The 14027-nt window shown below is 43.4% G+C and overlaps 1 protein-coding gene across 2 annotated transcripts in view; it reads left to right on the top strand.

Annotated features, from left to right (window-relative positions):
• The window catches only part of LOC123692996, a 50811-nt gene extending 36997 nt beyond the window's left edge, over positions 1-13814 (top strand). For both annotated transcript variants that reach the window (XM_045637862.1, XM_045637863.1), the window contains exons 2-7: positions 9350-9546; positions 10496-10624; positions 11868-11987; positions 12258-12420; positions 12729-12857; positions 13064-13814. In XM_045637862.1, coding sequence (XP_045493818.1) covers positions 9350-9546; positions 10496-10624; positions 11868-11987; positions 12258-12420; positions 12729-12857; positions 13064-13301 — 976 coding nt within the window. In that variant the 3' untranslated portion in view covers positions 13302-13814. The remainder of the gene's footprint in view (positions 1-9349; positions 9547-10495; positions 10625-11867; positions 11988-12257; positions 12421-12728; positions 12858-13063) is intronic.
• Positions 13815-14027: the final 213 nt, after the last annotated feature.

The following is a 14027-nucleotide window of genomic DNA, read 5'->3' as shown; positions in this document are numbered from 1 at the left end:
CAAGAGGCGGTAGCACTACTTGTGCAGCGCACCGCCTCCGAAGACACACGGCGGCTCCAGGCCGACAACACTCGGCTGCGTGGGGAGATTGCAGCCCTCCGCAAGGAGATGGCGGAGATGAAAGCCGCGCTTGGGGGCGCACAACATGCGCAGCGCGCGCAGCAGGCGGACTCTGAACTGACCGCGAACATCATGCGGCAGGTTGGAGAAATGGTTAACGCCCGACTGGATGTGCTGGAGGAACGCCTACCTCCAGAAAGGCGCGTGAGGCCGCCACTGGCTGCGGATGATAGGACTGGGGGGATGGCGGTTAGCCAAGTGCTAACCGAGGACTTCCCTCAACTCCCGCCTTCAAAGGCTTCTAAGAGGGCCAAGGCTGTGAATAAAGACCAGGGCGAAACGCGGGCTGTCGCACAGCCTGTGGGTACCGGTCTGGCCCCAAAGGCCAATCCAGGAAAAGAAGGAAAGAAGGCGGAGCGGCGTCCCGAAAGGGTTGCCCCGTCTACGTCATCCGCTCCCCAGCAGCAACCGCCTAAGCAAGGGTGGACTCTAGTGGAGAGGAAGAAGAAGAGGAAGAAAAGCAAGGCGGAGGCTAAAGTAGGAAAAAGGGCTCCTAAACTCCGCTCTCCCTCGTCCTCGGCTGTAGTCATAACCCTGCAGCCGGGTGCGGAGGCGCGCGGGGTCACGTACGCCTCTGTAATGGCTGGGTCCCGGCAAAAGATCGACCTCACGGAGATCGGTGTCAGCGCCCTACGCTTTAAGCGTGCCGCGACTGGGGCCCGAATTTTGGAAATTCCGGGCACTACAAGTGCGAAGGAGGCGGACGCCCTTGCTAGTAGGCTACGTGAGGTGTGGGACGAGGATACCATAAAGGTATCCAGACCGGTAAAGTGCGCGGAGGTGCGGGTCACTGGTCTGGATGATTCGGTGGCTGCCGAGGAAGTTGCAGCTGCGGTCTCCCGGGTGGGTGAGTGCCCCGCGGACCAGGTTAAGTGTAGTGGTCTGCGCGTGGGATCGAGAGGTTCCACCACGGCGTGGGTGAGCTGCCCAGTTGCTGCTGCAAAAAAGGTGGCGCAGGTTGGGCGCATCCTTGTTGGATGGATCTCCGCGGGGGTCTCGCTCGGTGCAGTGAAGCCGCAACGCTGCTTCCGGTGCCTGGAGGTGGGACACGTTAGGGCCATGTGCTCGTCGCCCACAGACCGAAGCAATGTCTGTTACCGATGTGGCGAAAATGGGCACAAGGCTGCAGGGTGCACGGCAGCTGCTCATTGTGTTCTTTGCGCCGATGCAAAACTGCCCGCGGGACACCGGCTCGGGGGCCCGGCCTGCAAAGCCCCGAAGCGGAAGAGAGGAGGCCAGAGGCGCGATGGCCCGGTAGTCGCATCGCGTTCAAGCCCTGCGCCATCTGAGGCGCCCGTGGTGGTAGAAGGAATGGAGACGTAGTGATGGCTCTCCGCTTTCTTCAAGCCAACATCAACCACTGCGCCAGAGCTCAGGACCTGTTACTCCAGGGTCTGGCGGAGTGGATGATAGATGTGGCGGTCGTAGCTGAGCCATACTCGGTACCTCCCCGGGATAACTGGGCGGGGGACGTGGATGGCTTGGTGACGTTGGTGGCGCAGGGGGGTGCTGTCATGGATGGAGTTGCCCGGCGGCGAGGTTGCGTCTCGGCATCGATCAGAGGGTACACAGTGGTTGGAGTATACTTCTCTCCCAACCGCGGACTGGACGAGTTCGAGCAGTTTCTGGCAGAGCTGGGGGAACTGATTGAACTCGCCCGTCCCCAGCCTATACTCCTGGCCGGAGATTTCAATGCCAAGTCAATGGCATGGGGATCTTCGGTGAGGAATGCGCGGGGAGCGGTATTACAGGACTGGGCAGTTGCAGCCGATCTCTCAGTTCTTAATCGTGGGTCTGAACTAACTTGTGTTAGGCAAAGGGGTGGATCCATCGTTGACGTCACGTTTGCCAGCCCCCCCCTTGCACGGCGAATCGAGGATTGGAGGGTCGTTACCGATGTGGAGACGCTGTCGGACCATCGGTATATTCGCTTCAGTATCTCTGCGCCCTCGATGGCCTCCAGTTGGTCTCCCCCGACTGAAAGGCGTCCGCGCTGGGCACTTCGGAGCCTCGACAGGGATCTTCTGATCGAGGCTGCCATAGTGCAGTCGTGGATACCTACGCCCCAGGACGGTTCGGTCGAGGAAGAAGCAGCATGGCTGGCAAACGCCATGGTGCAGGTTTGCGATGCATCTATGCCCAGAGCCCGCTCAACTCCGCGCAGACGCAGGATGTACTGGTGGTCTGTCGAAATCGCCCAGCTGCGCACCTCCTGTGTGGCTGCGAGGCGGGCGTACACTAGACACCGGCGCCGGAGATGGCGCGATGAGGAAGAGGAAACGCGACTGTACGCTGCTTATAGGGAGTGCGTAACCGCTCTGCAGGAGGCAATCAGTAGCGCCAAGGACCGGGCCTGGGACGAGATGCTTGAGGGCCTGAACCGAGAACCGTGGGGTCGGCCGTACAAGCGGGTAAGGCAGAAGCTTCGCCCGTGGGCCCCTCCCCTGTCTCAGTCCCTCGAGCCTCGCTTACTGGAACAGATTGTAGTAACCCTGTTCCCAGAAAGGGGAAGAGATGCCTTTACAACGGCGGCGACGTCTGATGAACAGGAAGACTCCGCAGGTACATCTGTTCCGGATGTCACCCGCGACGAAGTGGAGACAGCGGTGGGGCGGCTCAAGCAGAAGAACACCGCCCCAGGCCCAGACGGAATCCCTGGTCGAGCCTGGGTGCTGGCGATGGAGGCTCTGGGACCCCGAGTAGAGCAGCTATTTTCAGCCTGCCTTCGGCGGGGCCAATTTCCCCGCAGGTGGAAGACGGGGAACTTGGTCCTGCTGAGGAAGGATGGGCGCCCGCAGAACTCGCCCACTGCCTACAGGCCAATTGTACTGCTTGACGAGGTGAGCAAGCTTTTTGAGCGCGTTTTCGCAGCTCGCCTCGTCAACCATTTAGAGGGAATAGGCCCGGACCTCAGCAACAATCAATTTGGCTTTCGCCGAGGTAGGTCCACGCTCGATGCCATATCGCGTGTGAGGGCGACAGTGGAGAGTGCAACTGAGGACGGTGAGGTTGTTCTGGCGGTGTCTTTGGACATCGCCAATGCCTTCAACACCCTGCCATGGGACAAGATTGTAGACGCTCTCCACTTTCACCGCGTTCCGGAATATATGATGCGCCTATTGCGATCATATCTTTCGGACAGGGCTGTGGCGTACCCTACTCGAGATGGATGGAGCGAGAGGGAGGTGTCGTGCGGTGTTCCACAGGGTTCAGTCCTCGGACCGCTCCTGTGGAACATTGGATACGACTGGGTCCTGCGCGCCGCAAATCTCCCAGGTATCGGCGTAACCTGTTACGCGGACGATACCCTGGTGACAGCGCGCGGTGCCTCGTACAGCGAAGCAGCTCTCCTGGCTGCTGCGGGGGTGGCGGATGTGGTATGTCGCATTCGGCAGCTAGGTCTCGAGGTGGCGCTGGAGAAGTCGGAGGCTATCTTCTTTCCCGGCCGTCGAAGGCTGCACAGCGCTGGATCGGAGATCCGGGTGAGCGGGGTTCCCATCAAGGTCGGATCCACAATGCGGTACCTTGGCATTGTGCTAGACAGCAGATGGAAGTTCGTGGAGCACTTCCGTCGCCTCGCCCCCCGACTTGTAGGGGTGGCTGGGGCACTGGGAAGTTTGCTCCCGAACCTCAGGGGTGCTAGGGGCGGGTGTCGCCGGTTGTATACAGGCGTAATCCGCTCCATGGCCCTCTATGGGGCCCCCATCTGGGCAGATGCCCTAAGCGCCCGTAGTAGACCATTCCTGCGGAGACCGCAACGGGTCATGGCACTTAGGGTAGTGAGGGCGTACCGCACGGTGTCATTTGAGGCAGCGTGCGTGATGGCCGGGACGCCCCCGTGGGAACTGGATGCCGAGATGCTTGCGGACGTGTATCGCCGCGTCTCGGCGTCCAAGTCGCTTGGGATCAACCCACCCTATGAGGAGGTTGAGCAGTGGAGGGCTGAGGCTGCCGAACGGCGGTCCCGAGAGTGGGAACGCCGGCTCGAAGAGCCCAGCGCTGGAGAGCGGACGGTCGCAGCGATTCGACCGGTGCTGCAGGAGTGGTGCGACAGGCGGCATGGGGCAATAACCTTCCGCCTTACGCAGGTGCTGTCCGGGCACGGTTGCTTCGGGCGGTATCTGTGTAAAGTCGCGAGGAGGGAGCCCAGCATGGCTTGCCACTGGTGCGCCTGCCCGGAGGACACGGCAGATCATACTCTTGCCGTGTGCCCCGCGTGGGCCGAGCCTCGTGCTCGCTTGGTCGCGGTCGTTGGGTCGGATCTCTCTCTGCCCTCCATTGTTCGCGCAATGGTGGGTAGCGACAGATCCTGGCGCGCGGTGATCACGTTCTCTGAGGACGTGATCTCGCGGAAAGAGGAGGCGGAGCGGGTTCGCGAGAGGGATCCTCACGCGGACCCGATCCGGCGCCGACGTCCTATTGGGCGTCGTCGTCGCGCTGCGGCTGATTTACGCAGCCGCAACCAGCCTCCTTGACGATGGGAGCCGGGCGATGGAGCGGGGATTTAGTCCATTGTCCGGTGGGATGAGGCGGCGTGAGACGTGTTCCGCTCACGCCACTCCATGAGGGTAGAGCTGGCAGGCTCTTAGCTTGTTTGGGCCTGGCGACGGGCTGCCGCTGATGGGGTCACGGATGAATTCTACACATACCCGTGGCCCTGTCGCTGATGTGGCTTGACGGAACACAGTGGGGTTTTGGTCGGTAGGAATCCGACATAACCCACGGCCTCTTCCCCGGAGGCCGTGGGTATCTATGCAAGATTTCCCCACTAAAAAAAAAAAAAAAAAAAAAAGGTGAAAGACGTCTATAATAGTTTTTAGAACCCAAATCTTAAAAATAAATCATTAATTTTCATCACTGTGCTAAGTATAACAACATTTATGCCAGATAAAAGGATACCTAACTCGTAACAATACAACGGTAGATGCATTATACTTTTGACCTCAGTTTTTGACCTCGAACAATTAATAAATGCTTAAATATAAAAATAATATGAATTTCTTGAAAGTAACAAAGTTATTGCGCGTAATATTTGTTCGGAGTAAACACCATCAATCTCATTCCTGAAAGCCCCGTCAATAAAATACAAATTCTTTTCATTGCCCCGACGTTCATTTATCTGATATCCCGTAGTATACGAGTTTCATATACTTATTTTTTATCGCTTTTTTCATAAATATTAATAAATATCAGATCACAATATTGTACCGACATTAATCGATTTTTTTTAAATGTAGAGATCGAAAACTCTACTTTCTCTAATATGTAATTGTGCCCACAAATGATATACAATTAGGTAAGTATTTTATTCCATAGTTCGTATTTTGCGTAAGAACTGTACATAAGTAGAAAAATGTACCTACTCTTTTTCTACTTGGCTCTACCAAAAAAAAAAGTTTCTGTTTTTGAATTGTTGGATTCGAATAGTCCAAGAAAATATTTTGGCTGAAATTCGAAATGCCACTTACACGCATGACTGTGCGATTAATGATTTTCTTTATAATATGTCGTATTGCGTCAGTTGTGAATTACATAAAACGTTAGAGTATTGGCACAATGCTGTACATAACATACCTAGTACCTACTCCAATACAAACCAGTCACCAATTCACCAAGTGACAAGAGCACATCGTCACAAACAGTCGGCGGAAGTGAATTAAGCGAAGCGGCTATTGTTGTATATTCACATAGCATGTACTTACATAGGCAGCTACCGTTCATGATATTCATTTTAACAAGTCATTATAATACATAGATTGGGATGAGCATATTTTATCTGCAGTAAAACTGTGACAGCACATCGAAATACTATTAATTATGAATGAATAATTTTCACATATTAATAATACCCCGTGATGTTTTTAAATTATTATCACATCATAATAGAACTTGTATTTCATAAATTTTGGCTCCTGACACAGTTTTAAACTACTTAGTTCGGGAGCAAAGGATTCATAATCTAGACCTGTATAATTAATTATGTCAATAAGGATTCTTATTATTATTATTTTTGTTATAAATAATATCAAGTCTAATAATATTACTCTGATTCAGTTCGGGATCCTTCATAAAAAACATAGTATGTACTTACCTCAGATTTGGTTTGGTTGCTGAGTTGTACCGTAGATAAGATACCTACCTACTATAGGTTGTGTTGAGTGGTTGTATTAGAATACATTTTTAGTCGGCCATTTATATCCCTTAACACCAATTATATCTTCCATTGTATTATAATATCATTCCTTACGACAACATATCCTCATTATTGTCATTATTATATTTTATACCTAGTCGAAAAGAGACTTGCAATTAAGGTCATCATAACGCTCGTGGCATATTTAAATACATGAATGATTTATTCATTCTAAATATTTAGTCGGAATAAATTATGTTACACAGGTACACAGCACATACCTTTGAATAAATATGCAAATATTTTTACGCATTATCTATTTAATTATACACTATTTAAACTCGTGTTCATGAAGGTCATCGTTTAAATAATTTCATAGATAGGTAATCTAATATATAAAAATCAATGCCACTTTTCGTTGTAATTCCATAACTCGAGAACGGCTGAACCGATTTCGATAATTCTTTTTTTATTATATTCCTTGAAGTACGAGGATGGTTCTTATGTAGAGAAAACGTTAATATGTACCACGGGCGAAGCCGGGGCGGACCGCTAGTTACTTATATAGACAAAGTAAAATTTTACATTTGGAATTTTTTATTGATCATAAATGGTAAACTGTAAGTAAGGTCTAAATGCGAAATGAACAATCTATAAATGAATCTCTCTTCAAACCGGCTATTTTGTTTTCATCAATGCTTCGAACACATAATAGTACGGGAGCTAGCAACGTTTAAAAAAAAGTCATTTTAGTATAGTTGGGTTTTTGATATACTGTTCCTCTTGCTATTTCGGTTAGAGTCCGGGCTGTCTGGCTGGCCGCAGTGGTTGCGTTTATTAGTGCGCATCTTATCTGCACAGGAAAATATCCTTAATTTAAAGTCATTTTTTAACGCGTAATTTTTAATCGTTTGCCTTTAGATAGATCCATCAGATATAATTTTTTTATTGCAAGACGTTTTTTTCGTTGTAAAATAGGTGCCATACGCAATTTTTATTTAAAAATAACTAAAATGTCATCGAAATAAGTGAAATTACATGCGGCCAGCCAGACAGCCCGGACTGTAACCGAAATAGCAAGAGGAACAGCATATCAAAGAACCAACTATACTAAAATGCTCACTTGTCAACGTTGCTACCTCCTAGAATATAAATCAACTCAAAATCACTGACTTTCTTGACATGCGAGAAATTAAGGATTTTTCTTTCTGCTTTCTAATTTATGTGCCTCCATAACTTGCAACGAAAAAAATTACTCGGCATTAACATTTTTAAAACGCAAAATGATTCTGAATACATTCAAATGACTACAGAAAATTCTGAAGAATTCACAGTAATTGTTGCCAAAAAGATGTGTCCTCTATTCCGAATTACCACGGGATTACTAAGAGCAATCACGTTTCATTTCACGTGTTCACGTGACGAAATGAACACCTTACCTACATAGATTTGCCAAGGAAAGCGATAGCGTGCTAGGGGTACTAATGCGATCTATGTAGGTACTTCTGCTATACCTACCTAAGTCGACAAAGTCGCGTGTGAGAAATCTAAACGTTAAAGGTCACGCAATATCAGCTGGTAGTAATTCACCCAACATAAAATACCGTTGCGAGTCCAGATAACAAAATTTCAAAGCTGTTAACTATTAATAAAATTGCACAATATATGTACGAAAATTTTCCAATGTATTACTTGTTTATCGATAATAATTGTTCACTATGCAGCGATAATACGTCGGTTACGACTAACAATGCCCACAAAATCGCGAACTATTTCAATTTTACGATTTCACTCTGCTTTTTGTAAATCTGACTTTAACGAGTTTTTTGTACATTATTCTTGCGTCTTATCGCATCCGTTGCGTATTCTAATTTGTACTAAATACACAAACATTAATTAAACTAAAATCACGATTATTTTCACTGCAGTAAAATATTTATCCCGCTTCATGGAAGTAATCTCGTTTTTTGCGCATTTGCAATTAAATTAATAGCCTCTAATTATTTAATATAATATGGTCTTTAAATTTTAAATACCCATGCTATTATTTTATTTTAAATAACTCTATTTTAACATATATACATTTACGTACAAAAACAGGTGTAAACTGCTGAACGGATGTGAATTAAATTTGATATAGATTGCCGTTTGGCGGGTGCTGTTGTTATTAGATATTAATGTCAAGAATATTGTGTCATTTCGCACAAGCACGTAATGATATCTCAAGGCGAGATTATATTAGGATTCTTTCAGTGAGCCAAGATTGTGTAACTTTGAGTACATCGTGCGATAGCAATTAATCCTAATGATAATATTTCTCTTTCACTTATCTTTAAAGTACACAGCACAATTGACTTCTTACTATTATAATTAATCTAGATTCTTAACCTTCTGTTTTGTTTTCACAAATCAGCAAATTAACAATTAACGCATCCTTGTTAAAGCGGATTAAAATAATCGCTTTAACTGTTAACTCATTATAGTTATTTAGACAATACAATTGTTCATATTGTACACTACGTTATGATCATTACGAATAACGTATAAACAATGAACATAATATTGTTAAACAGTTTGTACAAAACTAAATGAGATAAAAAGAAAGCTTGAAAGTGGAAACTTCCTAAGATAAGAATATACTTCGAGATTTTATGAGCCATAAAATCAAATGGATTTATAAAACACAAATAGATATACAATAGCAGGTATTGTGTATACCACTAGAACAGTATTAGAAAGCGTACAATAAAAGTACAGAAACAACACGTTAACTAACTTTATCTAACAAATTGTCATTTCCCATTAAATTATTCGTAAAGAGGGTTACGTTATGAATAATTTTTCATAAAACATATTTCCAAGAAGCGACATAATATTCAAAAGAAACATTTCTTATTAAACATAATTTTCCTGTTACAATATTAAAAAGACAGGATTTTTTACCCCAAATCTCAAATTCGCTGAAGTAAATAACATATTTTATTGGATAAATTGAATATGAGCTGCTTGTATTTGTCAATTTAAATTGTGAATAAGAACTTGCCAAGTATGTCTTCTGATTGAGGCTTTTCACTAATTGCATAATTTTCTTTACAGGACTACATCGCCCCCTGGCGAGCCTCTAGTTCGAGCCCCTGTTGGAAAGCCCAGATGTCCGCCTGCAATATCACGTCTTCGAGTAGAAAAAGTTGAAGGTGGCTTAGCAGTCGCCGGTGTCGTCGTGGCTGCCAACTGTCAAATTGTTCTCCCAATATTTGGGTTCCTTTTTATGCTTGTGGGATGCGTTCTCACTGGTAAGTAATCAACTTTTTTTAACCGACTTCAAAAAAAAGGAGGAGGTTATCAATTCGGCCGGTATATATATATTTTTTTTTTATGTATGTACACCGATTACTCCGAGGTTTCTGAACCGATTTACGTGATTCTTTTTTTGTTCGATGCAGGATGGTGTCGAATTGGTCCCATAAAAATTTTATTCGGCTAGGCCCAGTAGTTTTTATTTTATGAGCATTTTTGTCTGTACTCGATGACTTAATTGGAATGTAGCAAGTAACTTTGATTCACTTCCCGGTAACCGATTGAGCTGAAATTTTGTATAAGTGTGTAAATTGGATAGCGATGAAACATTATCATGACATAGAGCTGATTTGATGATGGAATCGGAAGGTGGCCATAGGAACTCAGTAATATATTGACTCAACTTTATCGAGTTTGGGCTCGTTTGATTCGTGTTGAAAATTACACTAAAAAGTATTAAATAAAATTAACTGCGTTAAAAACAACCGACTTCAAAAACGGAAAAGTAAAAAATAAAAAAGATTTGATATTATTAATTACTACATATTATTTAGATGTGCTATTTATTAAATAGGTTTGAAGTCGGTGCCAAACACTAAGCACTTAGTATTAAGCCCGTGCACCAGCACGTTTTTAACGCAGTTAATTTTATTGATGACCAGACCTGACGTAAAACTTGGCAATAACTCAAACACCGTAACTTTATAAAAATCAACTCGTAGGATTATGGCTTTTTTTTTCAAAATACAAAACAAACAATATTTCATCTATACTAATAGAAATCATCTATACATATTGCCCAATATTTAAACACCCTTTGTGCTTTCTCCAAAAATATTCAGATTCTTAAAATAGTTTTCCTTGACCTGAAGCATGCAAAACGGCTATCACTATTTATTATCTATGCTAATTTAAGACTATCTAACATAAATCTATTCTGAACAGCGGCTTCGTATCGCGGTTGCGGTGAAAATGAGGAACCTGACCACTATGCGGCGCGGATCGCCTTCACGGGCAACTCGCGCGTACTGGGCCCCGTCTGCATTGTTGCTGGCGCACTTATGACGATAGCTGGTTCGTAGTTTACTTCTTTTTTTCAAAATTTTGATGATGCAATTTCTTTATGCTAGAGCGCGTTGCCTATAAGCGACCACCACCATCCATAATCGAAAGGAAATGGATGAGAATTAAGATATTGATGATGGATGTGGAAAAAGATGCGGATAGCTCTGGCTGGCCCCTTTCAGCGTTAACTAATTCAAACTGATAGTGCGAAGAAGTGTATCAGAATTTATAAAACTTATAGCCAAATAGTCACGTTCACGGAATCCGCCAAGATTGGTTGCCGCAGTCAAATTCATAAAGATAAGCGAGGTAGCTTTGTTTACAAGTTACAACATGTAGGTATGTTTACATTGTCAACAATAGCAAAGAATAAAATAATAATCTTGATTTTCGTAGGTGCTACTGTTATCAGTTATTTAACTTTTATTGCGTCAAAAAGATTTGATTTTGGTCCGTTTCCAAAACGATCACGTAAATGAAACAAAAAAAAGACTCTTCAAAAGCGCGTCAGTCAATTTTAGTGTATGTAGATTATGGGTATATAGGTATAACGTTGGCAAGTACCTACATAAACAAAATCACTGAAAAAGTTCTGTTATACGTAACTGGTTGATGACGTCACAATTTCGTATCTCGTAGGTATACGTAGGTACTATACTAAACCGTTCTTCCGAGGTAGTTTCAAGTTTGGCACACGGCCAAACAACAGGGTCTGGAGGGTCTCGAAGCCGAATCTATTTCATAGTTGAGTAAAGTTTCGGTTCCAATAAACGATCAATAACCTTACCTTCCTTCCATTTGTCCCTTTGGAACCAAATCGATGTCAGGAATAATATATCAGAAGGGTTTGATTACAATTAACATACTCTTGTTGTATATTAATTACTGCTAATTTAACCATAAGCCAGACCTTAAATTTAGGTCATTATCAAACCAATCATCACCATATAAACAAAGTGACCTTTTTAATTTATTTTCCCATTCATAGGCTTACATAGTATGAAATAGAAACAATACATACTTATATGAAAACTACATAGGTACCTACCTTTTACCAATATGTTAAAGATTTTTAAATGATTCAAAACGTGGTCAAACGCTTGCTCGTGATCACGTTCCCTTTTCAGTGTGCGAAACATTGTAAAATGCAACATTTGAAATATGTTTTGTATGTTAAATTTACTAGCAAACGTACAGCAAAACGTACAATAATTAACTTACCGTTTAATAATAGTATGATTATTGATTACAGGAATAGTATTGTGCATATTGATGCGTGCAGCACAGAAAAGGCAACGGCGCCTAGCTTTCCACTGTCCCATACATGGGGACTTCTACCCACTGAGCCCACAAAATAGTAGAAAATACTCACGTAAGTTAGAAAGTTATTATCACTATTTTTTTGTCCAAATACAAGTCTCTTTTCTACACTTTTATATTCTCTGTAGAACCTTATACAAAACAAAATAATACCGCAAAATATTAAATAAGCTGTAAAAAGCATTTAGTACCAGCATTGACCTTGGTCGAATACGTTTAAAACTTATCAATCATACTTGCTATACCTAACGAAAAGTTCAGACAAAACATTTAAAAAATTAAAAAAAAATGGCGCCAAATATATTTTTTTTTTCTTTTACAGGCAGCCCCACCGGTCTATGGCGGTTCCTGCGCGGCTGGCTAGGCATGGTGGAAGAGAGCGAGACACCACGCTGCCCACGTTCCGTGGAGCCCGCGTCGCCAGCGAGGGCGGACGCGCCGTGCCCGCCTCCATTACCCTTCTTAGTTCCTAGTGATTCTGTTGTGTAAGTTTATTTATTATTTGAAAACTATTACAAAGAACTTCATCAAAATACTTTCTCTGCCTGAAATCCCCACTTGAGCAATAAATAATGAAGCGATGGAAAACTTCCTCAGAATATATTCTTAAAATTAAAACAGAATACTTACATAAAAAAAATGTGAATATGATTTTTCTCAAACAAATTATTCCTATAATAAACAAAGATTGTGACCTACATTTTCAGGATCCAGTACCTTGTTCTTAAAGGTTTTAATTCTTTTAACTTCATTCATGGGGATATATATCTAATATGTATCTCAATTTTTACAGAGGTATGGCGTCTATCCTCGGTGCGCCGCTTAGTCCTGAACAAACATTTGGGTCAATAAAGTCTTTGGCAATATCCAGAGAAGTCGCCAGTTTTCCCCTGTCACGGTCGCCAACACCTCCACCCTTAAGGTATGTTCTTTTAAATATTTGAATATGAAGACTCATAAAAATCACAAATATAGCTTGTTTATAAGAACTACTCCAACATTTTGGCTGAAACTTTGCTCATTCAAACTTTAATTTTTTTAACAATTGTTATATTTACCTTATAGGTACATATGTATACGATTTTAATGCACTGGTTGCACAGCACTAATTACTTTGTTATTTTTCAGTTGTCCACCATTCAAAGAGGAGTCGAAAATAGGTGACATCCCAAACGCAGTGCCATCACACTTTGATTGCGGGTCACCGACCTGTAACTACCGCGTCGTCGAATGTAAACTTACGACGACTGACGAAATAAATCGGACCGGAGAGAAACATGAATCTACCCTCGCGAGTGTCCACCACACAGACAGATTGAGACCCGCTACTGTTTGTATCACAATCCCAAATGAGGGCAAAGGCTAAACCCGCCGCAACTAATTTTATTTTAGTGTCCACGGCGATAATGACTGTTTCGTTGTTAAATTGTGTTAACAGTGAATTTCGACTGACTATGGCGACGATAGCCAACGAGTGCATTCCAACGTATGACGCGGAATTTTCGTGATTGACTTTCAGTGTTCATTTAACTTGGTCATGTATGAAGACGTTACTATATTATGCTTGACATCAACTGCTCAAACTATCACATCGGTCTTCCGCTAGCGCTCATATAACATACTATCTGTTTCTCATTATAACTAATACAATTCAATCATAACTTGATTGTAAATTGTTTTCGTGTTTGCATTTACATGTGAATATTTATATAAAGTAGGAAAATTTTTCAATACAAGATGTGTAAAAATTTATGTTCCTATTTAATTTAAATTATCTACATTTGTCTTACGTAGATACACTCGTGAATTATAATTCATTATCATCATAAGTTTCATCATGAAACTTATACTACGTAAGACAGAAATCGACCTAACAGAATATACCTATAGTCTAAGATCCGGCTGCAGGATTAGTGCGTTCATCGGTTTTTTGCTGAAAACCGAATTTTTATGTATATTTATAATTAGGAGAATATATATCGACTAGGTTGCCAGTCAAAATTTGGCCGCAAGCATGTTTAATTAAAAATTTTCTAATCGATTTTTGGGAAAAAAATTCGTTCACTTGTTTTTTTGAATAAAATGTAGTCTA

Source organism: Colias croceus, chromosome 7 (assembly GCF_905220415.1).
Source record: "Colias croceus chromosome 7, ilColCroc2.1".
Classification (NCBI taxonomy): domain Eukaryota; kingdom Metazoa; phylum Arthropoda; class Insecta; order Lepidoptera; family Pieridae; genus Colias; species Colias croceus.
Note: the sequence above shows the minus strand (reverse complement) of the source record. Positions and strands in the feature narration are given on the sequence as shown.